The 25,146-nt window shown below is 52.5% G+C and overlaps 8 protein-coding genes across 8 annotated transcripts; 4 read left to right on the plus strand and 4 right to left on the minus strand.

Moving 5' to 3' along the window:
- Positions 1 to 448: 448 nt before the first annotated feature.
- On the plus strand, positions 449 to 2,472 carry Z517_00076 (uncharacterized protein; the record flags this gene model as incomplete). The annotated part of the gene is made up of 3 exons (XM_013433042.1): positions 449 to 535; positions 588 to 870; positions 929 to 2,472. 3 exons carry the CDS (start codon positions 449 to 451, stop codon positions 2,470 to 2,472), a joined length of 1,914 nt encoding a protein of 637 aa, XP_013288496.1.
- A 591-nt stretch (positions 2,473 to 3,063) lies between these two features.
- On the plus strand, positions 3,064 to 4,936 carry Z517_00077 (uncharacterized protein; the record flags this gene model as incomplete). Its single annotated transcript, XM_013433043.1, has 2 exons — positions 3,064 to 3,104; positions 3,196 to 4,936. The coding sequence occupies 2 exons, from the start codon at positions 3,064 to 3,066 to the stop codon at positions 4,934 to 4,936; spliced, it is 1,782 nt and encodes a 593-aa protein (XP_013288497.1).
- A 667-nt stretch (positions 4,937 to 5,603) lies between these two features.
- On the minus strand, positions 5,604 to 8,963 carry Z517_00078 (uncharacterized protein; the record flags this gene model as incomplete). Its single annotated transcript, XM_013433044.1, has 1 exon — positions 5,604 to 8,963. One exon carries the CDS (start codon positions 8,961 to 8,963, stop codon positions 5,604 to 5,606), a length of 3,360 nt encoding a protein of 1,119 aa, XP_013288498.1.
- Positions 8,964 to 9,236: 273 nt separating this feature from the next.
- Positions 9,237 to 10,358, plus strand: Z517_00079 (uncharacterized protein; the record flags this gene model as incomplete). Its single annotated transcript, XM_013433045.1, has 1 exon — positions 9,237 to 10,358. One exon carries the CDS (start codon positions 9,237 to 9,239, stop codon positions 10,356 to 10,358), a length of 1,122 nt encoding a protein of 373 aa, XP_013288499.1.
- Positions 10,359 to 12,030: 1,672 nt separating this feature from the next.
- On the minus strand, positions 12,031 to 12,788 carry Z517_00080 (uncharacterized protein; the record flags this gene model as incomplete). The annotated part of the gene is made up of 2 exons (XM_013433046.1): positions 12,031 to 12,257; positions 12,323 to 12,788. The coding sequence occupies 2 exons, from the start codon at positions 12,786 to 12,788 to the stop codon at positions 12,031 to 12,033; spliced, it is 693 nt and encodes a 230-aa protein (XP_013288500.1).
- A 2,182-nt stretch (positions 12,789 to 14,970) lies between these two features.
- Positions 14,971 to 17,401, plus strand: Z517_00081 (uncharacterized protein; the record flags this gene model as incomplete). Its single annotated transcript, XM_013433047.1, has 4 exons — positions 14,971 to 14,993; positions 15,058 to 15,197; positions 15,267 to 15,536; positions 15,591 to 17,401. 4 exons carry the CDS (start codon positions 14,971 to 14,973, stop codon positions 17,399 to 17,401), a joined length of 2,244 nt encoding a protein of 747 aa, XP_013288501.1.
- A 1,474-nt stretch (positions 17,402 to 18,875) lies between these two features.
- Positions 18,876 to 22,652, minus strand: Z517_00082 (uncharacterized protein; the record flags this gene model as incomplete). The annotated part of the gene is made up of 1 exon (XM_013433048.1): positions 18,876 to 22,652. The coding sequence occupies one exon, from the start codon at positions 22,650 to 22,652 to the stop codon at positions 18,876 to 18,878; it is 3,777 nt and encodes a 1,258-aa protein (XP_013288502.1).
- A 583-nt stretch (positions 22,653 to 23,235) lies between these two features.
- Positions 23,236 to 25,071, minus strand: Z517_00083 (uncharacterized protein; the record flags this gene model as incomplete). Its single annotated transcript, XM_013433049.1, has 1 exon — positions 23,236 to 25,071. The coding sequence occupies one exon, from the start codon at positions 25,069 to 25,071 to the stop codon at positions 23,236 to 23,238; it is 1,836 nt and encodes a 611-aa protein (XP_013288503.1).
- Positions 25,072 to 25,146: the final 75 nt, after the last annotated feature.

Consider the following 25,146-nt stretch of genomic DNA (forward strand, 5'->3'; position numbering starts at 1 on the left):
GCTGTTCGATCCGTTGAATGGCAAGGCAATAGGTGCATAAAACATGATGTTGACCGGCATCCCTAACACTCCAACTGTGTTCGTGCAGGCCCTTGGCCTCCCACAACCATCAGTGTTCAGTAAACGGCGGGCCAACTCATGCAAGCCCTGCCGTGACAGCAAATCAAGAGTACAGTGCATTCCCCAGGAATGTCGCAGTCTCCCTGCTAATCTATGGTTGCAGTGTTCTGGAGGCATGCCCTGTACGACGTGTCAAAAGAAGCGTGACAAGCCCGAATGCTTCTACCTTACTTCCTTTCCGAGGAATCAAGTTAGTCCCGGATAGCCATACAGACGACTGTCAGAGCACTGCTGACGAAGATGCTAGCCTAGACAAGTTCATGATACGGAGCACTCCCACGGAGAGGCGTTCGGCACCTGCCGTAGCGCCAAACAAGGGTCTGATAAGATGGGTGCGGTCGAAGGAGCCCGGGGGTTCGCAACTCCGCAGCAACACTTCTGTGGAAACCTCTCGCTATCCAAGAGCATAGACGAAGTAATGGAGCCCTCCCAACACAACGATGTCGAAAGGCTAACCCTCTGTGCAGTTCAAGTCGTTACTGCCTACTAACGGACGGTTCCGCGAGATCTTAGACTCGATCCGGCCTGTCCAAGTCTTCAACTGGGAAGGTCACGCCAGTGACGATGACCCAACAACGAACCAGAGCCAAATGGCAGAAACAGATGATGACTTCGACATTGAAATCCCAGCACGGCTTGAGCCACTTTATATGAAATACAAAGCCGTACGGAATCTACTTGATGCGGGAAGGGCAACGCAAGCCTGGGCCGCTTTCCCAAGTCTCGTCCGTGATGCAGAAATTCTCGGTTGTAAGTGTGAACCAGACTTCGCTCGGCTTGAAGTGGCTCATTGTGCTAACCTCTTCAGTGGACATGGATCCTGACGCAGCTTCAGGTGAGGCTGATAAAAACTCACAACCGGGCCGTCATCTCTGTTGGCTCCTCATAGAACTCGACGTTCAACTCAGCTTTCTCCTGGGTCGCTGTCCCTTTATTGCTTCCTTCCATGGCATCCCCAGGCCGTCCTCAACAGCCTCGAGGCCGGAAGAACAGGACCTCCAGGAAAGACTCTATGACTTTTCACAGTACATGCTCGAAGTCCTGGAGCGCTTCAACCGGGGCAAAAATGACCCGCAAATATTGTCTTCCCAGGAGAGGGAGCCCAGGTTAGAAGCAGATCTAACTCGACTTTACCACCTGCAGTCGAAGCTACCGCCGGTGCCGCAAAACAACTCGTCTGACCCTTCACTATCCATTGCAATTACCCAACATCACATCGACGTTCAACTTATGCTGATGGTGCTGCATTGTCAGATGCTCCGGGCGATGCGTAACCAACACACGTCGGCCAAGAGAGCCAAATACAGGGAGCTGTTGAAGTGTTCTAGGCTGATTACCGAGATGTTCGACTCCATCCATAGCCTCGATCCAACCAAGACGGCTTCATCCTGGCCGCGGTGTTTTGGTGTCTTTTGCGCCGCTGTGATGCTGGGCATCGCCACCATCCGCCAAGAGGTCGGCGTGAGCATAGGTTCGAAGCGTGTGGAGCGGACCTTGAGCATCTTTAAAGATCTTGGGAAAGCTGGCCAGGCTACAGGAGTTGTTGACCTGGCCATCACATCCCTGGATCTGGTTGTCGAAAGAATCAAGGAGCTTGAGCACCCTCCTACCAGCGCCACTGGTATCAGTCTTGGGCCGACCGTTACTTGTCCGACAACGCCTACCGGCGAGGTTACTCCTCCGGCCGCACCCTTGACCGATTTTGCGGCCAAAGTCAAGAGGAATGATGCGAACCTCAAACGTCGCAGAAGACCTAGCTTCGAGGGGAAACTGGGTGCCAACAAGCGACAAATGTTCGAGTTCAAGGATATCGCCCCGAGCCACCTAGAGCAGCGACGTGCAAGTTGGCATCCCGGGACTGACCATCATTATGCTCAGGCTATGGCGGCTTTCCATGACGCAGCTGCAAACAGCGTCCAAAATCGACCTGAGCAGGCGAGCTTCCAGCAGGACAAATGTCCGCCACCGGCAGTTTCCACCTCGTTCACGGCGAATGATCAAACAGCAATGTCCGCGGTGGGATATGGGACGACTCCTCTAGAGCAGTTCCACGAATTCCAGGCCGCTCATCACTGGGTTCATCCACCAATGATGTACCATCCGCCAATGTACGATGATTGGTGGCAAGCACAATTTACTCCTTATGATACTATGACCCCAGACCAGTCTCGACAAGTGTTTTTTGAGTCGCCGCTGGGTTTGCCCATGGACCAATCTCGGCATCTTGATACTACCCCGCGTGCCAATGAGCATGCTGGCTTTGCCCATCTCAAGCAAGACCAAGGCGTCAATCACGATCCCGCCATGATGATTAATACCTCAATGGTACGCTCGTTTACCCAGGCAGTATAACTGGACACACTGGGTCAGGCAACGGCGATGCTGGTTGACATGAGTACTTGTATATATGACTCCCGCTAGCCTTGATTGCAGCGTGGGTTCCTTGCACGAATGGTGGATGGGCTATTGGCCTCGTCCGAGCTACGTTTATTCTAGCGATGCAGATATGAGACATGCACAGACAGACACAAGAGTACAGAACAGGAGGCTAACAATGGGCAAAGGGCTATGTGACCCAGGACAGCGTTGATATATATATATATATGTAGCGAATGTACTATTACGGGATTTACATAGGTAGCGAGGTATTATGCACCAGTCTTGAAGTATTGTGTCAAGTTTCGCATGCCTCTAATTGAGCTGTATCTTGTCCGTGTACCGAGTACTTGTATAGACTTGGACATCAGTGCGAATGAGGAAGGCCCAAGCGAGTAGACCAATCACAGCTCTCGACATGGTTGAGCGACATACACCCCTCCGTCTTCGCCATCCTCATGTACGCAGCCGCTCAACTCCTAACCTCCATACTACTTACAACTACATATTCTCCATATGCACCACGCTGTTTCCCTACCTTCCAGTGCAACCATGTGAACCGTCGCCATGTATCCGCCGTTTGATTACTTTGAGCACCGCCGGGCCTGGTCAGTTACCAATTTCTCACCCTTTCCCTTCCCCAAGGCCTGTTGGGATGTATCACATTGCATCAACTCTCGGATACTGACGTCCTTCCAGTATAATCAAGCAGCGCCAGCGTGACGCTCGTTTCGAGTCTCTCCCAGACCCCTACAAAGGCCCGCTCACCTCCCAGCAGCGCTCTATCCTCAATGCCCCGATCGCGCAGCTCGTCCGCGACGTTCACAATGGCGCCCTTTCGCCGATTGACATTCTCCGCACCTACGGGAAGACCACCGCCGTGGCACAGCAGCGGACCAACTGCGTGACAGAGATCCTGTTGCCCGAGGCTGAATCGTGGGCAAAGGATGTGAACCTCCAGGGTCCGCTTGCGGGCATCCCTGTGTCCCTCAAGGATACCATCGCCGTAGCGGGCTTCGACGTTAGCGTGGGCTATTCGCGCCACGTCTTCAAACCATACAGCGAAGACGGCGTTATGGTGAAGCTCCTCAAGCGAGCTGGGGCCATTCCACACGCCAAAACTGCGCTGCCCATAACACTGTTGAGCTTCGAGAGTACGAATGATCTCTGGGGCGTCTGCAAGAACCCACACAATCCCAAATACTCGCCGGGCGGGAGTACGGGCGGCGAAGGCGCGCTGCTAGCCCTGAATGGATCGAGAATCGGAATCGGCTCGGACGTCGCGGGGTCGGTGCGTGCTCCCGCAGCGTGGTCGGGGATCAACTCTATACGTTGTTCGACTGGCAGATGGCCGAAGGTCGGTATGAATACTTCTATGCCTGGACAGGAAGGTATACCTAGTGTCTTCTCTCCAATGGCCAGGACTTTAGACGATCTGACCTACTTCACGCGGGCGTTTATCGGCATGAAGCCCTGGGAAGTCGACTACACCGTGCACCCCATCCCGTGGCGACAGGAACTGTACGACGAAGCGCTAGAGAAGAAACCGCTACGTATCGGCTTGATGACCACAGACGGCGTTTGCGCTCCCTCTCCAGCGATATCTCGTGGGTTGGAAATTACAGCGTCAGCGCTCCGCTCTGCTGGCCACCAAGTGGTTGAAATCCCGGTCTCTTCATATCCGCCCAATGCCACCCCCACCCAAGGCTTACAGATCGCCAGCGTGCTTCTCTGCGCAGATGGCGGCAAGACCTTCCGATCATTCTTCCGCACGGGTGAGTCTAACGACCCAGGCGCCGCACAGATCAATTTCTACATGTCTCTTCCTCGACCTCTTAAATATTTGTGGTACCTCTTCACGCGCTATGTCCGTCGCGATTCAGTGTGGGCGTCCATCCTGCGTTACTTCCATCCACTAAGCGCCTTCGAGCAGTGGCGCTGGGTTGCCAAGCGCGAAGCCTACAGGGCGACTTGGTTCGACTGGCTCAACCAACCTGCGCAACAGTTTGATTTCATCCTGGGGCCGGCAAACGCGACCCCAGCCCTGCCGCACGGCTGCATGAAGGAGGCGGTGAGCAGCTGTGGGTACACGTTTTTGTGGAATCTCTTGGACTACTCGGCCGGTATCATACCCGTTGCAAAGGTGGACAAAGAAAAGGACGCTCTGCCCAAGGGGTTCAGGCCTTCGAACGGAATCGAGAAGGGTGCGTACCAGTACTACGACAGTGCAAAGATGGCGGGTCTCCCGATCGCGGTGCAGATCGTCGGACGACGACTGACGGAGGAGAAGGTGTTGGGGTACATGCAAGTAGTGACTGATGCCCTGAGAGACAGCGGAACAGTCTACGAGCATTTGGACGTCGACAACCTCCCAGAGATTGACGAGCTGGAACGAGGAAACAGCAAGAAGATCCCTGTCGATCCCAAGAAGATCTGGTAGGTTCTGACCCTGTAGTGCGTCGATCGAAAGTATCAATTCGACACGGAAAGAGATGGTAGAGGATTAAGAAAGAAGAAAAGGATGAGGAAGATCGATCTCTTGTAGATACATATGTGTTGTATATACGACGTATGTATGTATACATGTATCCATGCAACATGCATCGCGCAGAAACGAATGAATGGATTGCCAAACAGCCTGGACCTGCAGAAAATTTACAATACATATCGTTCCAGATAAATTACATATATATACATGTGCCAGGTACACTTGCTTGGCATCAAAGGAGAAAAAGAATGTGTGGTATAGTAATACCTAGAAACCATGGAGCATGGCATTTTGCGAGCCAGTTTTTATGTATACATGTGCACGACAATCGATTGGTTGACGAGGTGTCATCCATGTCTGCCTGTCCCTGTTCACCTGTGCCATACCAGACCAGACCAGGCCAGGCCGATCGATATTACGTTTATAATATAATAAAATACATCTATTCTACAAGCCACATGCCACACAAGGGCCAAGGGCCAAGGGGCTCTGCGTCTTCGAGATGAGAGTTAAGACGATAAACTCGGTCAACTTCGTTCTAGCGGGTCTGGTCTTCAGCGTACTCCTGGACTCTGGCTAGCTAGTTAGGTAGCTGTCTTTGGCCAGCAAAATGGTTCCCTTAGGCGGTCTCGGTGTCCTTTGCAGGGTCTACCTCCTCATAGGGGCCAGCCTCAGAAGACTCAGCTCCATTAGAAACCATGGAGTGGACTTTGGGCGTGATGTGGATGCTGCCGGACTGAGTATAAGTCTCGCTTGGTGGACCGACGGCGCGGACGACCACGGTTTTCTGGACCAGGTCGACGAGTTCCAGTTTCACCGGCAAAAAGGAACGATACTTGACGCCCTTTTCCCACCCGTCATTCGAGGCCAGAATGACCGCGTAGACATTGAAAGGGAGGAGGACGCCTCTGAGCCCGCTGTCGTCAGGTCGAGTCCGGGTGGAATTGACAGAGGTCACGTTCACATCCCACACCTCTGGGAGTTCTGCCTCCCTGAAGTGGAACGCGCGGAACAGTGCTTGCGTGATCCAGTGCTTTCTCTCGTTGCGCGAGATCTCACGTGCCCATTCGTACATTCTGGGCGAATGCTCGACTATGAACTTGTCCACCAGCTCCTTTGAGATGGGCAAGTCCACCCTGTCGCCCGGATCACCCGGCTGGATGGCGCCACTCGCTTCGGCACGGAGGTAGGCATCGGCCTGCCAGTGGGCCATCAAGTCGGGATAGCGTCGAAGAGGATTGCTGAACCACAAATGGACTTGATGGCTTTTGTGGACATGTGGTATGGGTGAGGACGATAGCTTGCCGGACGGGTACTCTGCATGTTCACCGCGCCCCAGTTTATTGAGCTTCGAGGGGGGGAAGTCTGCAGCGTACGAGGATCCGAAGAAACACGCAGGGAGCTTCCGGTCCTGAAACCACTTGCCAGCCGACTCTGCAACCAGGTCTCCACATAAGGCTGTCAACGTAACGTACTGCGGCATTTCTTTGACCCGATTCAATCGCATGTAGCGCGACACGGTGATTCTAATTGCAGGATCGCCCTGATATTGCTGGCTTCGGAATAAACTGTCTTCGTCAAATCGGCTGCCCGTTATGTGAACGTAACTTTGAGTCGAAAGGCTCCCCTGCACTTCCCAATCCGGCGCCACGGCCACACTTCTTCGGCGACTCTCCTCTCGAGCGAGGAGGTACTTCTCAAGTCTTTGAAGATCGTCGAGGTGCGCCTGGGCTTTTTCGATATCTGCCGGTGCTGCTTGTTGCAAAGATTTAGGCGGTAGTCCAGCTTGGGGCCCTAATGAAAGAGTGGCGGCTTCGTATTCGGGTTTCCCAAGAACCTGTTCCACTGCAGCATTAGTGAGGTGTATCACACTTCTAAGCGTGGTCGGCCGAATCTGAATGTCTTTGACATCACCATCTTCCGTGATAAGAGTGCTGATAGTGATGGCTGGCGAACCAGAGCGCAGGGAAAGTGCTCGTGTGAAGCTGTCGGGGACCATACGTGCAACGTAAGTGTTATGAAAGACACTCGCGGTAAGTTTCAGGGCACGCTGTGCTATGATGTGATCTGGGTCAATGAAAGCCGTAGGGTGCGATACATGGCCATGTATCCAGTATGCACCTGGGATCTCGCTGCTAGGTCCGATCGAAAAACCGTCTTCTCTGATATTTGTTTCGCCAGCGTCGATGCAATAAACCGGCAGATGGTCAAAATCTTGTCTCAGGCCTGCCATGGAGTCTACGAGCAGACCATGATCGAGTGACTTGCTCAGACCTGAGTCGTGACAGAAGCGATCAGCCTCGTCATAGATGCGCGTCAGCTCGTGACTACCTCTACCGCCTGGAATCTCAAGCGTTACATTATGGTCGGAACGAAGAAACCATGGTGGTAGAGTTCCCAACTCTTGCAGCAATAGACAACCCATGTTTTGGTCGAGACGAAGCTTGGGGTATGCGCCGATAGCTCGAAGGATCAAAGAAGCAATGGCAAGATTTCGGTTGTTGTCTGGTGGAGGGTAGCGAACATAGCAGTCCCAAAGAAATTCTAGGAACATCTTGTCCTCTTCTGTGAATGTTTCATCATTCTCTTTGACGGGAATCTTGCCGTCCTCAAGGTCTGTAGGCTGGATGGAGCTGGGTCCAAGACTGCCAATTGTGGTGGGAGACCGTAGGGTGCGGCTCTTTAAGATCAACCGCCTCGCCTTTGTAACGAAGGTAGTCAGGGGATTGCGTGCGAGAGCACCGGCCACATCTTTGCCCATAGCGGCGGCAGCAGCAGCCTCCTGGTATTCTCGAGCCCATGTACAAACTTGGTCAAAGCGCCTTGCCAACCTTTTGGGCATAATAGCTACAGTTGCAGAGGGATAGTGAGTCTTCTTCAGGACAGTAATCTGAGCAGCATGCTTCCTTCGCAGCGCCCTATAGATAGTAAAGAGTGCCGCAGGAGGTGCTTCGGAGTACTTGACACCGAGCAATTTGTTCACAACTTGCTCGTACGACAGGGATATATACCTGTCTTCGTTGGCGATCCGTTCGTAAAGCGAGTCGAGAAGAGCCATGTTCTCTCGCCTCCACGTGGACATGTCGTCGACGAACTGAGCAAGGCGGCTTATCAAAACTTCGGAGTCGATAGAGGGAAGATCGCCAGCAAAGCTGTAGCCCATCTTGACGTCAAAACCTGTGGCCTGCATCTCAAGTGGCTTGACTGGCAGATGCTTCCGCACCTGCTCGATTTCTTGCTGGGAAGCGAATTGTTTGTAACGCGGACTGGGCTGCTGAACCGACTTTTCAACAACCCAGCGACCGTCAGATAATAAATACTGACGCTGCCAACCCAGTGTGCCCAGGAAAATGGCCAGTTGCGAGCGGGCAAAGCGACCAGCGCCAGCCGTGTATTTGCCAGGCTGCCACCATATCAAATCGCCCGGGTCGAGATGAGGGACATTGCCACCCTCTACAGCATCTTCCCATGTCTCAGGGAGGTCATCCGCACCCGACTCTGCATCCTCGCCCAGTGTGTTGTCACTGAGGCTTGCTTCTTCGATGAACAGAGAATTTGGTAGTACAGTGAGTCGTTTGAGCTTGAGGGAATCGCTGTGTGCATCCGCCTCTTTCCTCTTTTTCTTGTTGTTCTCCGCGCTCCATGCTCTTAAGTGGTTGCGTATAACTGAATCAGAAGAGACGGCGGTATTCGTCGACGATGATGAAGGGCCCCGCGCAGTGGTTGAGCTTAATGGGATATTTCGAAAAGTGTCGGAGGAGGCTTGAGAGGTCTCGAGTGACGCCAGGCGAGGGCTTAATGTGCTGAATGGCTTTCCATGTTGTCTGAACTGCCCACGGATCGGTGCAGAGGCAGCGGATCTATTTCCTTGGTTGCGCCAGAGAAATGTTGAAAGCAGAGCATGTGTCCGACATTCTGGGCAAATATATCGCAGTCGCTTCTTGGTAACATTGCCTGCGTGGTTTCTCGATGCCAGCATATTCTCCCTATGTACAGGTCGGCACGAGGAGTTGGGTCGAAGAATCAAAGAGCAATTGAATGAAGACGACGCTGGAGATGGAGAAAGTCGTCACCATTCGTGTTTCTCCAAAAAAAGAAAATTGTGGACGCACTCCACGTCTCCGCGTGTTACAGCCCACCAACCAGCGAGAGTGCGCTTGTGACTCAACGCCGGGCACTTTTTCTATTTAATGTCGCTTCTCTTCTCATACACTGGATGTAGAGGAATTCAGACCGACTTGCTACCGCTGACATGCCGATCCAACAGCCCGCCAACCAGATCAAACTGACCAATGTATCGCTGGTCCGATACAAGAAGGGCAAGAAACGGTTCGAACTTGCGTGTTACAAGAACAAACTACTCGAATACCGCTCGGGTACCGAGACCGACCTCGACAATGTCCTGCAAGTGCCGACCATCTTCCTGAACGCTTCAAAGGGTGAAACTGCCCCCAATGCCGAACTCGTCAAGGCATGGCCTATGCCTGAAAAACAAGAATCGGGAGGGAAAGGTGGTGGAAAGGGCGGTAAGAAGGGCAAAGGGAAATCTACAACGGATGAGGGGGAAGATGAAAAGTCATGGAAGGACGCCATCGTTGAAGAAATTCTGAAAAGGGGCGAGATCCAAGTCAACGCGAACGAGCGCAAGGAACTGCTGGACAGGATGGAGAGGGAGATTGTGGAAGAAGTCGCCCAGAGACTGGTGGATCCGCAGACAAAGAGAGTCTATACCACAGGCATGATCAAGAAAGGGCTAGACGTGCTCTCCAAACAGGGCGGTCATGTTCCCTCTCAGGACTCCTTGGGCCACAAACTCGGCAAGCTAAATCTGGGAGAAGGCGTCAAGAAGGGAGCTGCAGCGCCAAAGGGATCAAGCGAAACGAGTGGACAAGCAACGCCAATGACGGACGAAGACAATGACTCGGCGTCTGGCGGCACCCCCAAGGGCAGAAAGAGCGACATGCCATCATGGACGGGCGTCGTGACCAACAAATCCGTCAAACAGCAGGCTCTTGAAGCGATCCGTGCCTTGATCGCCTGGCAGCCCATTCCCGTCATGCGTGCGCGTATGAGACTGCGGATTACTTGCCCCACCAACATCGCAAAACAAGCCGCGAAATCCAAAGTCGCCAGTACAAGCGCAGACACTGGCGAAGACGCCGGAGCCGACCAGGGCAAAGGCACTATCAAGGATCGCATTTTGTCCTTTGTCGAGCAGGTCGAGAGCCAGGAAGTGCTGGGTGAGGAGTGGGAAGTGGTCGGATTCGTGGAACCGGGCGCGTTTAAAGCCCTGGGAGAGTTTATTGCCGCCGAAATGAAGGGAAGAGGCAGGCTGGAAGTGCTAGATATGGCTGTTACCCATACAGACGATTGAGGAGAATGGGTACAGGATAACAGCAGAATGGATGAGGAGGTGACTCAAGTCGATCCCTCTTGCACGAAGGCGATAAAGGCCAGACCAGCGACGACGTTACTCGATATGCTGCCCTGGATCCTAGGACGAGACAGGTGTCTGACAACCCGACGCGTGACTTAAGGTCAGAAACGAACGACATTCAACTGGGATGACACGGATACGACACATGCCATCATGCCGGCTGTCCATCAGGAACCCGTTACATCCAGGTCCAGACAGCTTTAGCATCAATTGCAGCACAACAAGTCCCTTTCTTACGGGCTTCCCCACCAGGTATCAACGAGATACCGACTTACGAAACGACTTCAGACGTCACCCATCGGGAAGACCTCTCTGGGTAAGGAGGGAGAGGGGATTCCGTCGTCTTCATAAGTTTTATCCACCCTTGGATCTCTCCTCCCAGCAAGGTCCACAGATGCAAACGTGAGTGTCCTTATACATCACGAGGCTGCGCACGCGGCCAGGATGCGACGGCATCTCCAGCAAGTTCTCGGTATACAAGTACAAGTGATGCCACCTCTCGCCCTAGGCCTTGGTAGGCGGACTGAGACAGGAAGAGCAGTCCCGGCATCTAGATAAGGATAAGGGAGGGCGGGAAATCGGGAGAAAGATAGTGTACAAGCAAAAGTGAATAGATGGGTCACCTGCAATCACAACCCATTAGTCCAAACAGCATCCTCTAGAGAATTCCATAGCTACCGCATTTGACAGGAACTTTTGTTTTCCAAGTAGTATTGTGATAGGTCACGAGATTTTATTTATCCTCACATTCACCCAGGCAGCCAGGCAGCCATTCAGCGGCTGAGTTTCCTGTCCTCTCACGTGCGTGCCCTCCCGTGCCTCCTACATATGTATTGTTCGGGACACTCAGAATCCAGCGTCTCGTCGACGATTCAAGTAAACGGTCCACGAGAGAAACAGAGTGCTGAATGTACAAAGTACTCGTACGACAAAGTGGCCAACTTTCCATGTTCCTGGATGATGTGAGGGCCACCAATGGGTGTGATTCGTGATTCAGGGCGAGAGCCCACTGCTACTGTTACCCAAGCTGACTTCGGACCTGCCAATTCCTTGCAGTGCAACGGAGACGATGTGCATTCACACTCCTTCCGCCCGATCCGACGATGCATTGGGGTTGTTGTCGTCAGAGGGTCACGCCTCCAACCCGTCGTGTGATCAAGTCTATACCTAGTCCTTGTCCGTCAATGATGACGATGTTGTCGTTTTCTCTGGAAATAGGAGACCCTTTGAGGAGGAAGAATAAATGAAATGTAGAAGTAATAAATCCCGCTGTGCTATGCAGAAGTTCCGGGCCAAAACACCAACAAAAGCCATACCCATGCTCAGGTCTATATCCCAATCCATACGAGTAGTGATGCACGGTGCTCAGAAATTCGTCAACGTTGATTGCTCGTAGCCGAACATTGCCGCCATTCTCATGTAATTTCCCTCACGTTGGTTTGGAGAAACCAGAAGGGTCTGCGATCAAGCAGTAATTGTACATTTTGATGTTGTCCCATTCCGATTTCCTTGTTTGTCTCGCATCCATTTGGATCGTGTAAAGTTGAGCGTCATCGTAAGTCATCATTTGGTCCATCTTATATCAAGGTGTGCCCATGGATTTTGGTTATCATAAAGCGACTCCGATGCCTCTTTCGCCGAAATCCCTCTGTTTCAATGTCGCTCTCGTCATAGCCTGCTCGAGCTCCTCCGCTGTGAATGGCGTGTCGTGCCTGGTAGCCTGCTTGGATAGATCTGCCAATTCAGGCATGTGAATACCGCTGTCGTGCTGAGCGAGCTTGTTGTTTGGTTCGGCGGGTGCCGAGGGTACTGCTGTGGCTTGATCTGAAAGGGATGCTATTAGAAGGTCAGTAAAATTACGGATTTTGACAACCGACTGACAGGATCTATGAGAAACTTACTGCTCGCGGTATCCGCATCAAATGCCATACTGGCACTGGTGCTCTTCTGCCTGCTCGTGCTGTTCGAAGAACTGCTACTCCCTTCTGAATCCACGCCACTCGCATTTCTCAAGGCCGACCCATGGAGTTCCTGTATCGATGGTCTCCGACTCGCTACCCTGCTGTGAGCTCTACTGGCCGCGGCGCTCTGTGAATTGGTCCCCCCCGGAGAGAATGTACCAGAGAGGGCGAGTGAGGTTCGTCTCCGGGCAGATGAGAAAGCGTCGGCAAGCGAGAAAGCCTGCAGAGAGGCTTGGTGTTCGGGATCGACCTTGCCCCGATATTTGGACTTTGGGATCTCGTTGGGCTTATAGTATTGAATATCCTTCCGGCTTGTGTAATATGGTTCCCCATTGGGCCCAGTCTCACTTCCCGTGCTATTCTTCTTGGACGTAAAAGTCCTCCGTAGTCTTACGCGTAGACCCATTGTGCGTATGCGATGTGAGGGAGAAAAGAGGTTCTCGTCAAGTGGGCGCTGACAGTGTATCGGACACTGACCCTTGGTCGATAACTGATAGATAAGCCCTTTTCACTAAAACGCGAGGTCGGCCGTGGTCGATGTTGTAACGGGGGAATTGAGGAGTGGGATGGGTCGCAATGGACCAAGAGACTTCATATGGGTGCCATCAGGTTGGATTTGAGAGATGTGGAACGGCTGGTGGCCAGAGGCATATCAGACGCAGTCAGGAGAGCATGGGGGCCCGTGGGTAGGAGTGACGAGACGGTGGGCATAACTGTTGTGCTGGAAATCTGGCACAGGGTGGAGGAGAGGAGCCGGAGGAGGATGGAGATAGCCGTGGGCACTGGTCGACCATGGTGGCATGCTAGGATAAGATGTGCCCGTGCTCTGTGCCCTGCCTTTCCCAATGTAGCGGGAGCAAGTACCCACTCTCTGCGCCATGGTCGGCGGGATCTATCGCAGGTCTGAGCATGGGCAATGGGTGCATAGCGTACTTGGGGAGGTAGTGTACGAGTAGCATATCGCGAAACCCGAGAGGCGAGGCATAAAAATGGAGCAGGTCGACTGTGAAGAAGGTCAGCGAGCGACTAGACTGCCAGAACTGCCCAACGGTAGCCAAGGGTGGCAGAATCCGACGATTCCGCCGATAGGCCTTCCATGGGTGTGGGTTCTGTATGGATCTGTCAGTGGTCGAGGCGCAGGTTGGGCGAATCGCTCCGTGGTGAGATGTGGTCCCAATCCTACCTCAACTACTCCGTAAACTGCCTATTTTCTGGGGACAGGACGAGTTTGTACAAGTGTGAGGCCATGAAGCTGGTAGGAGTTGCCGCTGGTCCTCCTGCAATGCAACGTGCTGGTTTCCCCGGTATATCAAATTGGCCGCTGGTGCCGCCATAAGCAAGATTCCTTGGTAGTAGTACACCTACCAGGACAAGCATATCCAAGTACGAGGATTCGTTGCATGGCGATCCAAGTAGGCGATGCGACCTTCTAGAAACATTCTTGTTCCGGCTCTTGTTCTGGCGCGGGCGGTTTTTGCTGGATGTGGTTGGGTGGCGACTGGCCGCCCCTTGCATTGGTCGCAGGCAAGCCTGGACCCTGCGAGACCTTTAGCCTAGGAGCCCTATCAATTCCACCTATAACACCCCGAAAAGTCGACTCCAAATGCACCTGTAGCGTGGCTCCCTTCCACAGCGTGCTCCCTCTAGTCCTCCAGCGATTGTGGTCCTCACCCGACGTGCATGAGCGACTTGTTTCTGCTGATAAGGATTGTGTCGGACCAGGTTTCTTCAGAAGAAGATCAAGTTCTCCTTTGCATCACTCCACGGGCCAGACACGTCTCTTTTGCCCGTCTTGCCCGTCTTGCCCGTCCAACCTCTGACCAGAACTCAGAGCCATCTTCGCCACCAATGAGTACCACAACGGCGATACCTCGCTCGACGCAGTCTCACGTGACCACTCCTGTCCTTTGCCCAGATTTGGGGAAATGACGCGTATAATTAAATTATCACAGTCCAGACGGACGAGTTTGAAGCCCCGTCGTCTCGGATAGTAACCCTCAAAATGGCCGATGTTGTGCATTAATGTCCACTCGCCCCAGGTTGCCAGGTTCTTCATCGCAGCATGATTGGTCGATCTCTCGAGATCTTGGTTGCTCGAAAATGACCTTTTTCGGTTTATTGGTTTCTTTGGCTTCTGCTGGTGCTGTTGTGTTCCAAGCATGACTTCATCGGTGTCCAGACTGGGCACATTCAGGGACTGGCCACAGCTGAGCTACTCAGGCTGCTCTGCCTACTACGTCTAGTGTTTTCATCCTCCCCGCTTCAACTGGGCAGCTGGCAGTGGCTAGGGTGGCCATCGGCCAATGAACAACTCTGTGTCTGCCGTCTGTGGCTTGAAAAATGTCCGTTGAATTACCAAGGTTGGAGGTTTGACGATCTGGTGTCATGGGGTGACGGTTTGAGTTTCTGAGGTTATGACGCAAACCATCAACCATGGCGCAGGGAGCATTGACTGGCGCAGCCAGCATTCAGCATCACCTCCCTTCTCCTCGTTTGACACCGCCGTAGTCTTCTTCTATTTGTGGTTGACGACTTTCTCTGTACTTGATCTGAACTATTTCGACAGAATCTAACAATTTCGAACCGGAATGGACAAGTTAAAGACCATGATGTACGTACCATAACCCCCCAGGCTCCCTCTCCGCCAAATACGCCGCGTGCTCAAGGCAAAGTAGGGACAAAGGAAATGTCGAGGACAAGACAGGACCAACTAGTCGATTGACAGGACAAGGGTCTCATTTCCCCAAGAACGAAGAGCAGCCTGTGGGTGCCGCAACTGGTCTCCTGGAAAACACAGCCGCGGGAGATACTCGAGGTGCGTTCATCCCTGGCTTAAACCACGTCCTTTGCATCGCGCCCATTGATATATCTAATCCATTAGCAGGCACAGAGATGCAACAGGCTCGTGAAGGCAGCCTGGCTAGTCAATTGCCTGGCCGTGGCCCCGGTACAGCTGCCATTGGCGAAACCTCGACATACAGTTCCCATACACTGCGTACAGGCGATCCTGTTCCAAATGTCGTTGACTTCAGATCCGAGGACCCCGCCACATACCGGGCCCCCGAACACTCCTATGTGTCCAGCAGGGGCATACCTGAGGGTGGTCCCTTGGCCGCCGCAGCCCACGCATTTCACAAGGACAAGGATTATAGTAGTATGGCTCCATGACAAGATCCCGGTGGTAGGCTCCATACACTGACATTCCCAGCTTCTCACCTCCCTGGAGCATTTCCCAGTGACACAACAGCCCATGACGCTACCACAATCGCGCCTTCTACCTTGACGACGACAACATCACCAGCCGAGCGATCAGCGGTTTACCGTGAGGCCGAGAAGACTAAAGTGCCTGATGCCGCTGCCGCAGCCCAGTTCGCAACAAGAGCTGCCCCTGGAACCCAAGAGCCAGCCTCAGAAGAGCCCAGGAGCTCTGGAACGATTGGCAAGATCCTTGGTGCAGTGGGTTTAGGGACTGCCGCAAGTGGTGCTATGGTGGCTACCTCGAGGGCTGAGGAAGATCAACAGCACGCCGTAGCAGACACTCCTAATCAACCTACGACTACCACTGGCGTCGAAACCTATACCTCCCCGAGTCGCTCAGGGCCTCCATCGTCACATCACAGAAAAGAGAGTATTCCCACCACAGCCTACCCAGCAGGTGTGGATTCTCCTGCGCCGATCAATCCGCCGGTCGGGGGCACCTCCGCAACTTCAGACCAGGAGGAAAAGGACCAGGCAGCTCGCAATACGGGGCTGGCCGCTGGAGCGGCTGGCGTTGGGGCTGGCATGGCGGCGGCGGGCGCTTATTCTATGCGAGGTCGAGAACAAAACACAGCCAAGACCGACTGGCCTCTTCGAAATGACACCACGGCTGCGACGCCCGCAACGGCAACGGTTCCCACATCGGAGGGCGCTACCAAGACAACGCCGGTAGGTCAAACCGCCCGACAACCGCATACCGCGTATGAGGCTGCACCTGCTACGACTGAAACATGCATCGTATCAGAATACAAGCAACCTCAAGAAAGACCAGAGGTGCAAACCAAGAAGGACAAAGCCAAGCAGGAGGCTACCCGTGCTGGGCCAACAAGTGCCGAGGGTGGAGCATCCAGAACATCCGAATACTCTGAAGGGCAGGATACGGTCTCAGAGGAAACAGAATCACGGAGACATGAAAAGGAAAAGGAAGCTGCGCTTGCTGGAGTTGTAGGTGCTGGAGCAGGGGCTGGAGCTGCTGGGTTGTATGAACATAATAAGCGGCAAGACAGACTGGAGGAAGACACTCAGAGGCAGAAAGATTTAGCGGAACAAGAGGCTGCCCGCCAGAAGCAGTTCGAAAAGGATCAGAAGGCAGCTGAAAAGCAAGCCAAGAAGGAAGAGAAGCAACATCAAAAGGAGATTAAAAAAGAAGAGAAACAGCACCAGAAAGAGCTAGAGAAGCAGGAGAAGCATCACCAGAAAGAAATTGAAACGGAGGAGAAGTATCACCATAAAGAAGTCGACAAGGAAACCGCCGCTAGGGAAAAGGCTGCGGAGAAGGAAGAAAGACACCGGCGCGAGGAACTCGAGCGCGATCAAAAGGAGCGTGAGAAGGCTACAGCTGCTGCTGCCGCCGGAGCTGGTGCATACGAAGTGCATGACAAAGACCGACATCCGCCTCCCACAACGGTGACCGACGAATCGGGTCGGACGAAACTCCACAAAGAGCCAGAGGAGAAGAAGCCGGGTCTTTTGAAACGAATCTTCAAGCGTCGCAAGAACAAGGATACTGGCGAAGAAGAAGAATACGAGGACCACGACCATGATGAGCCCGAGGCTGAGCATGGTGACCATCATATTGCCGAAGCTGGAGTCGTTGGGGGCACAGGTGCTGCCGTCGCCGGGACTGCTGCTTCTTCTTCTCATGAGCCACCCGCAAGTTCATACGAGGTACAGAGTGGTGGTCTTCAGAAGCCATCGTACAATCCCTTTTCCAAGGACGATCCAGCACATGAGCACCCGACAACGTCCAGTGCTCACTAGGAACGGCGCCCCAGAAAAATAAGGTCCCCCTACAGCTCCATGAGACTGAGCGAGCCACAATTCAAATCACACCCTTGATTCTCTCCGCAGCCCTTCCAGCCTCGCAACCCACTTCGCCACAAGATAAACGTATCACCCACAACCATCGGCAGAATTCGCGGCGCAACATCTATGTGCCAATGGTGGAACAACACCCTGGTCTAAAACATGTGCATCATCGATGTGGTGAAACCCGTGACAGTACAGGAAGAAGTTGACCAGAGTGCGGAACAAGCATCAGCATCATCACTGACAGATGCAGGCCGGCGCAAGGGCTGGGACGACGTGTGGTTGTGGGTTGTGGACACCATACACGGTACTTTCTAGGTGGTAGTGTAGGACGCCATGTACCGCCATGTTGCACGGAAGGCTGTGGTCAAGAAAGATCGTGATATCATCCATCCCTTTATGTCTCCAATTTAATCCTCTCTCTATGAATCTGACTTACATAGTACATATGCCTGCATGCAAGCAATAATACATCATCTATTTGACCAAACACAATAAATACCCAATCACTACCTAATTACCGAATTACCTAGATAGCTATGTAGGTAGGCGTAGATGAAATCACGGGATGAATACAATGATTTTCTCTCCTCTGCTAGGTAGGTAATGTAGCGTTCGTTATCCTATCCTATCCTACTGATAACAATTGGGCATTTTTTCCGCCCGAAGAAATATGTAAGTCACCATCAGCACCAATTTGTCTTTCTTTCTAGCTGATCGATCCATCGGTCGAACCCGCCGCGGCCGGCCCGTTTGCCGCTTGCGCTGTGGTGCCGGTTCTTCTGTTGTTCTTCTCTGCCCCTTTCTTTGTTCGTTGCTCTAGCTGTCGGTTGCATCGCGATTCGTGTATGGATTGCAAGGCATGGCATGGCAGCGACAGTGTGATGTGATGTGATGTATAATACAATACAATGTAATAAAGGCAATTTCCTTCTTTCGCTGCTCCCGCTCACCCCTGGTTCTCTGAATCTCTGATTCTTCGCTGCACTCTTCATCTTGTGGAGAGGAGTCGGGCAGTCGCTGCCGTGCGTCGCATGACAACAGGGGCCAGAGACTTGGGTTGTGATAGCAAACATCAAGACTGTTGCAGGAGCAAGAAAACACATGGACGCTCGATGATTGCAATACGTTCGTTTGTCGTTCCCCGACTGTCTGGCTGACAATCCACTCCTCAAAACCCAATCACTGAAAAGCTCCTGGCGCGACGAAAATGGTGTCCCCAAGCTTCTCTCCTGCTATCGAGATAGGCGACGCGACTTTCGTCCTTGGCTCGGAGAAATCGTCGCTCAAAATGCATCCTAGCAACCAAAGATGTCGTGGAACCTCGCAGGCAGCCATGGTCAACCGGTGGGCGGCGCACGTGCGTTTGCGCTATTGTAACCTTCTAGCCTGACTCCTAGCAAGAATCGTCCCAGTCCTGGTTGCCCTAACCCTTTTTGGTGTACAGTCTCGCTGCAATGTTCATGCTCCACAATTCCTGGAACAACAGCTTCGCTGCATACGGCAGGTAGATCTGACTGATGCGGTTCTTGTTATTACAGTTCTTGCACTCAAAAGTATTCTTCTTGAGTTTCGCAATCACCGTCATCAATCCGCAAATGTCACAAATGTGCACGCGGAAAGGATCCGATACGTCGAAAAGACGTTCTTTGAGGAATGACGAGGCACCATGCGCGATCATGCAGTCGCGTTCCATTTCACCGAAACGGAGACCACCGTCGCGAGCACGACCTTCGACAGGCTGTCGGGTCAAGATTTGAGTGGGACCCCGTGCCCGGGAATGGATCTTGTCGTCGACCATATGTCTGAGACGTTGGTAATACGTAGGGCCGAGGAAGACTTGTGCGACAAGTTTCCGTCCAGTGTGCCCGTTGTACATGACTTCAAAGCCTCGAGACTGGTAGCCCATTCTCCTCAACAACTCGGAAATCTGCGTCACCGTGACCTTTGTGAAAGGGGTGGCGTCACCTTCGTCACCCCGAAGTGTCGCTACCTTTGAGAGTTGACATTCGATCAAGTGAGCAATGGTCATTCGAGAGGGAATGGCGTGCGGGTTGATGATGAGATCGGGTACAATGCCTTCTCGTGTAAAGGGCATATCCTCATGACGGTATGTAATACCAATGGTACCCTTCTGACCGTGACGAGATGCGAATTTATCACCAATCTGAGGCACTTTCGTAGTTCTTACCCTGACCTTGGCAAACCGATGACCCTCGTTGGTTGTCGTCAGCAGAACCTGGTCAACAATACCAGACTCTGTAGACCTCAGGGGTGTCGATACGTCGCGCTTGATGTGCTGTTTCTGTCTCTGGCCGAGTTCTTCCGCATCTGGTGCCATAGGCGCAGTTTTGCCCATAATGATGTCCTCGCCACTCACGCGGACACCAGGAGCAACAATGCCGTCTTCGTCAATCTTGTCATAGGTACCGTGCTTGAGTCGGAGAGTGTCCGATCTTGTGGGCTTCTCAAACTGCTCTACCACGGAGTGGCCGACTATCTTCTCTGAGTCTTGGTAGGTACGATAGAACAGCGAACGGAAAAGTCCACGGTCGATGGAGCTCTGATTCATGATGACGGAATCTTCTTGGTTATAGCCTGAGTAGGTCGCAATAGCCACAATCGCATTCTGCCCGGCAGGAAGCTCTCGGAATTTCAGATAATCCATAGCCATCGTTCTGGCAAGAGGTTTCTGAGGGTAGTAGAGGATGTTGGCCATGGTCTCCATCCGTTGGTCGAAGTTGGTGAGGAAGACGCCCATAGCCTGCTTACCCATGGCAGACTGATAGGTGTTACGAGGCGATTGGTTGTGGTCAGGGAAGGGGATGATACTGGCGCAAACTCCCAAGATCATACTTGGATGAATTTCGCAATGAGTGAAGGTATGGGAGAACGGGTTTAGGAGAGGGTCGTTTCTCCGCAAAGGATCGTCTTCGGCCTCTATCTCCATACCCATCCATCTTGCTTTGGAGTCGGCCAGGGCCTCAGGTGTCATGATGATCATCGCCGTCTCTTCTTCCTCAGCATCAAGGTATTCAACAACGCCTGATTCGAGGAGATTGTTCCAACCGTATGGTCGGATTTCGTCTGTGAACTGGAAGCCGCTTTCCTTCAGATAAGCAGTCTGATCAAGCTTGTTGATGTGTTCCTTGTTCAGCACCAAGTTGCCACGGTTCTCTGAGGCTGGGTCGGTCTCAACCACAAACAGGGGGCGGACAATTCTTCCCGAGTCGCCGTTGACTTTGAATTCTTTCTCTCGAATGTCCCAAACCAAACTCACCTGAGCATCGAAGACGCCCTTTCTCCGAAGCTTGCGCAGGTCATCCACCAGGCGTTTCGGATCCCGTAGGACTACCGCAAACCACACACCGTCGACGAAGACTTTCGTTGCTTGAGGATTCAATCGAGGTTCCCAGTCTTCCAATGCTTCGACATGCTTAGTGAGGATATAATTTACCAGTGGAGCAGTCTCATAAGTATTTGTAACCATCGACATGAGCGACAGGTTCTTGACCAGACCACAAGCCTGACCCTCGGGCGTCTCAGCTGGGCAGACATAACCCCAATGAGTGTTGTGGAGTTGACGGGGCTTAGCAATTTTACCTTCTCGACCGATCGGAGCATTGGTGCGGCGAAGATGTGACAAGGTAGAGGCAAAAGTGTACCGACTGAGCACTTGAGAAACACCAGCTTTCGCTTTGTCCAGCTTCTTTTGGTCTCCCCAATTGCCAGTGGCCAAAGAATATTTCAGGCCGCTGGTGATAATAGGATGCTTGAAGCCTGCCATGATATTGATGGGCTGGCCCGCTTCTACGCGCTTCTGCATATAGCGGTAGAAGTCTTTGGTAGCTTTGTCAAACTGAAGCCGGAAGAGGTTGGTCATCAATGGTCCCGCAAGATCAAGTCGCTTTTTCCCTAGATGATCCCGATCGTCCGGCTCTGCGCGACCGAGAGCGCATTTCAGCAATCGATTGACCATGTAGCCGAGAAAGAAAGCTTTTCTAGCAGTAGCATCTGGGCTTTGTCCAATATGAGGTAGAAACTCCTTCTGCAAGATGTCTGTGGCATGCTTCTGCCGTTCATGGCTTTTCAGAGTCGGAATGTTACCTCGGCGTGCAATAAAGTCTCGAGCCAGATCCGCGCCCTGAATGGCCTGGCCTTCCTGGAGTGAGCCCATCAACATATCCATCATCTCTTTATCACTCTGGTCGAAGCAGATCTTCTCCAGGATATCGGCGTCTGAGACAATGTCCAACGCTCGAAAGACAATAACGAGAGGAATATCCTGTTTGACGTATGGTAGCTGAACTCGAATCGGGTTGTCGATCTTAGTGCCGTCCGGACCATCGACTCTACGGAAGAGTTTGACGGTGCACTGCGACATCATGCGGGCGCCGCGATCGATGACGGATCTGATCTCTGCGAGATGTGTAAAGGGCGAGGGCGCTGCCTTTTGGAAGACCTGGACGATGTTTCCGGCACTTCGTTCTTGAGCAATGAGCACTTTCTCGCTACCGTTGATGATGAAGTAGCCTCCCTGGTCATATGGACATTCTCCCCAGGCGAAAAGATCTCGCTCGCTTTGAAACTTTTCGCTCACCAAGTGGCAGGTCATGCTTCTCACCATGATGGGTATCTTTCCTATGTATACCTCTTTATCATTGTCGAAGTCATCTTCATCATCACCCTCTCTCCAGTAAAGTTCGGTGCCGTCTTCTCTCATGACGCCAGAGTCTTTGTCATATTCGTCCCAAGGACGCTCCTTTGCGTAGTATGTTCTTCGCGTCATCTTGACATAGACTGGACTTGCGTATGTTAAACTCCGCATTCGTGCTTCGTGGGGCATGCAGTCTGTTGTAGTGCCATCCGGCTCGACCTGATTCGGCTTGCTGAGCGTAACCTTGCCAAACTTGACCTCATGTCTCTTGATGACGATTGGATTTGGGTCATTTTCATCGACATTTTGGGCATGATCTAAAGTGACGCCACCCTTTTCGTTGACCAGATCTTGTAGGCCCGAGCGCATGAAGTGGTTGAATGAGTCTATCTGCATAGAGGCCAACTTCTTGATGTCGAAGAAGGAACTGATGACTTTCCAGCAGTCTTCAGATGTGATGTCTTGTTCACCAGTCTCCACCTCCTCGTAGGCACCAGCTTGCCCATAGTAACCGTTGGGTTCAGACTTCACGTCGTATTCCGCCATGGCCGGCGACCACTACTATCAGAGGGATGAGAAGGTGCGCTCGCGGACGGTCGGCGATGAGTGAGTGAGTCGATGCTGAATAAAGGGAAAGTAAGGAGAGGGAGGAGGTAAAGTCGAGTTTCCCTCCCTTTCTCAGTCGCAACTCAGATCTGCGGGATGCGCTCTGGAAAAAAGGGCACTGAATTGTCAGTCAAGACCTCAGATCCCTTCTGGGGAGTCACTCACGGAGCGACAGACAGCTAAATGCCCGAGCAGCAAGAGAAGGACATTCGGGACTGCATGAAGGATGGAGATTTGTAAATTGTGGTTGCTGTGTAAGGAATGCCTCTGGGGATCTTTTTGGCGCGTGAAGACGCCGTGGCAATTCTGGCCGCTTTATTCTAAAAAACGCTAACTACTTTTGGGTATATCTACATATTGTCTCCAGAGTGATTCCGGAGTCCTCAACAAAGTCAGAATGGCGACATGGCGGTCATGAATGAAGTGGGTATCATAATTATGCATAAGAATATGCATGTCAGCTAGCAGCAATTCGATCCTCCCTAATGGCATGATTAGATTTCACATTCACAAAACACCAGCTTCATTGCTCCACGCACAAAAGTAATGCTTCCAGCATCTCCTCCGTTGCCTTTGCTTCATCACTTTGACTAGGATCCATCCCGTTGAGTTGGTCTCTCAGGCTCCGCTCGAGAACCTTGAGCCCGTCTTCACCGAGGAGCACCGTGATGGTCTGCCTCGCTCCGTTATCTTCTGCCACCATCCAACTGAGAATTAACTCAATCGCCTGAAGTGAGAAGAGGCCGGCGTCCAGTCGCCGTGAAAACCACTCATCAGCCTGTGCCTGCAATTGTGCTTCGTTGAGATCCTGCCGTTCCCTCTGAATGTAGGCTTCCACCTTACTCAGTCTCGTCTTGTATTCCCGTCGCAATTCGACGAGCTTGGTGATCTTTTCGTAGTCATTTTCGACAAACTTGGCAAGGGTGCGTATTCGTTCGGCGGACCCTCCGGGCAGATACCTCAACATACTCGCAAGGATTCCGATGAGGTGCTCGACAAGGCTTCGCTCCATTTTGTGGGACTTCATAAGCATGCCGAAGATGGTCTTGAGTCCGGCCGCGTCCACTAATCTCATCGCGACGGCTATTGCATTGCCTCCACTCATGGCATGATCGAGCACTCGCAGCGCCCGTGCTTTGGCCAAACGCCCTTCTCGGAGCATAATGAGACACAATTCAACGCCTTCTCCTTCCACAAACTTTTCGCCAGCAAGCCGTTCTTCCACCATGCAGGCTAAGCAATCAAAGAGATTTTCTGCAAACTCTTCCTCGTCTGAGTCCTTCTCGGGATCTCGCTTCCGATAGGCACTCAGAAGTTCAAGAAGAGAGTCGACCCCGTCTTTTCGTGCCAGGCGATCTCGATTGTTTTTGTTGTTCTGCAGGAGTATGGCCAGAATTTCCGCCGCATATTGACGATTCTGCCCAACTTTTCCCCTCGCGTAAGGATCAACCCTCTTTATCCTCGAGAGGAGCCATTCCATCAATGAATCTTTTGACCCTGCAGCCTCCACGTTTCCAGTGTCGGATAAAATGTTCTCGATCACGTTCAAGACGTGATAGACTCCTGCTCGGTCGCTCTCATTGTTGTCTTCGTCCAATCTGCTGAGGTTGCTGGTCAGAAGATCCACAATGTCACCTTGAATCATGGCTTTGACCAAGGTCTTCCACTGTTCTTCCGTAGTCGTTGAGTCTTCGTCTGTGAGTTCCACGAGCAGTTCGCAGACGGCAATGGCAATGTCGGTATTCTCGTGCGCGAGCAACCCGACCAAACTGCCTGCGCAGCCCATTTTTACGAAGTCGGCGTACAACTCGCCATGTTCGCTCAACAGACTCAACCCTTTTATCTCAGCATCCAAGTCGGCCTCACTACTTACAAACTTCATAGGCTCGGACTCGTACTTGGCTCGCAGTTCCGCATTCTTGTTGATTTTCCGTTCAAAGTTGATGGCCGTGCGGCGAAGCCACGCGGAATCAATCTTCTCCTCCACTTCCCCAGCCTCATTTTTGTCGAGATAGTCAATCACTTCTCTTTCTTGTTTTGTGACACCGCCACCAAAGAAGCGGCCTTCCTCGTCATCTCCAACTTCGTCCTCGACGTCTTCCGGCGGCCGCGCGGGCCCGGCCTCGAGATCATCTTCCTCGTCTAGGACTTCATCTTGCACGAAAGCAGCTTTGCTGCCCGAACCGTTGGAGGCAGACTCGTCATGAGAAGAGCCATTTGCGGAAGAGCGTGGAGAGGAACCGTTGGCCAATTTAGCGGATTTGTTGGAGAGGGCATTGGAGAATGATTTCGTTGGGTCCTCAAGTTTTCGCTTTGACGCGGCATTGGGTTTACGGAAAAGGTCATCAATCGAGGTCATGACTGCTCGATGGGCAGGCCTATTCAGGGACCCATTGTCATCTTTTATCCTTGTGAAAGAAGAAAGAGAAGAGAA

The sequence above is a fragment of the Fonsecaea pedrosoi genome, assembly GCF_000835455.1.
Source record: "Fonsecaea pedrosoi CBS 271.37 unplaced genomic scaffold supercont1.1, whole genome shotgun sequence".
In the NCBI taxonomy this organism is placed as follows: domain Eukaryota; kingdom Fungi; phylum Ascomycota; class Eurotiomycetes; order Chaetothyriales; family Herpotrichiellaceae; genus Fonsecaea; species Fonsecaea pedrosoi.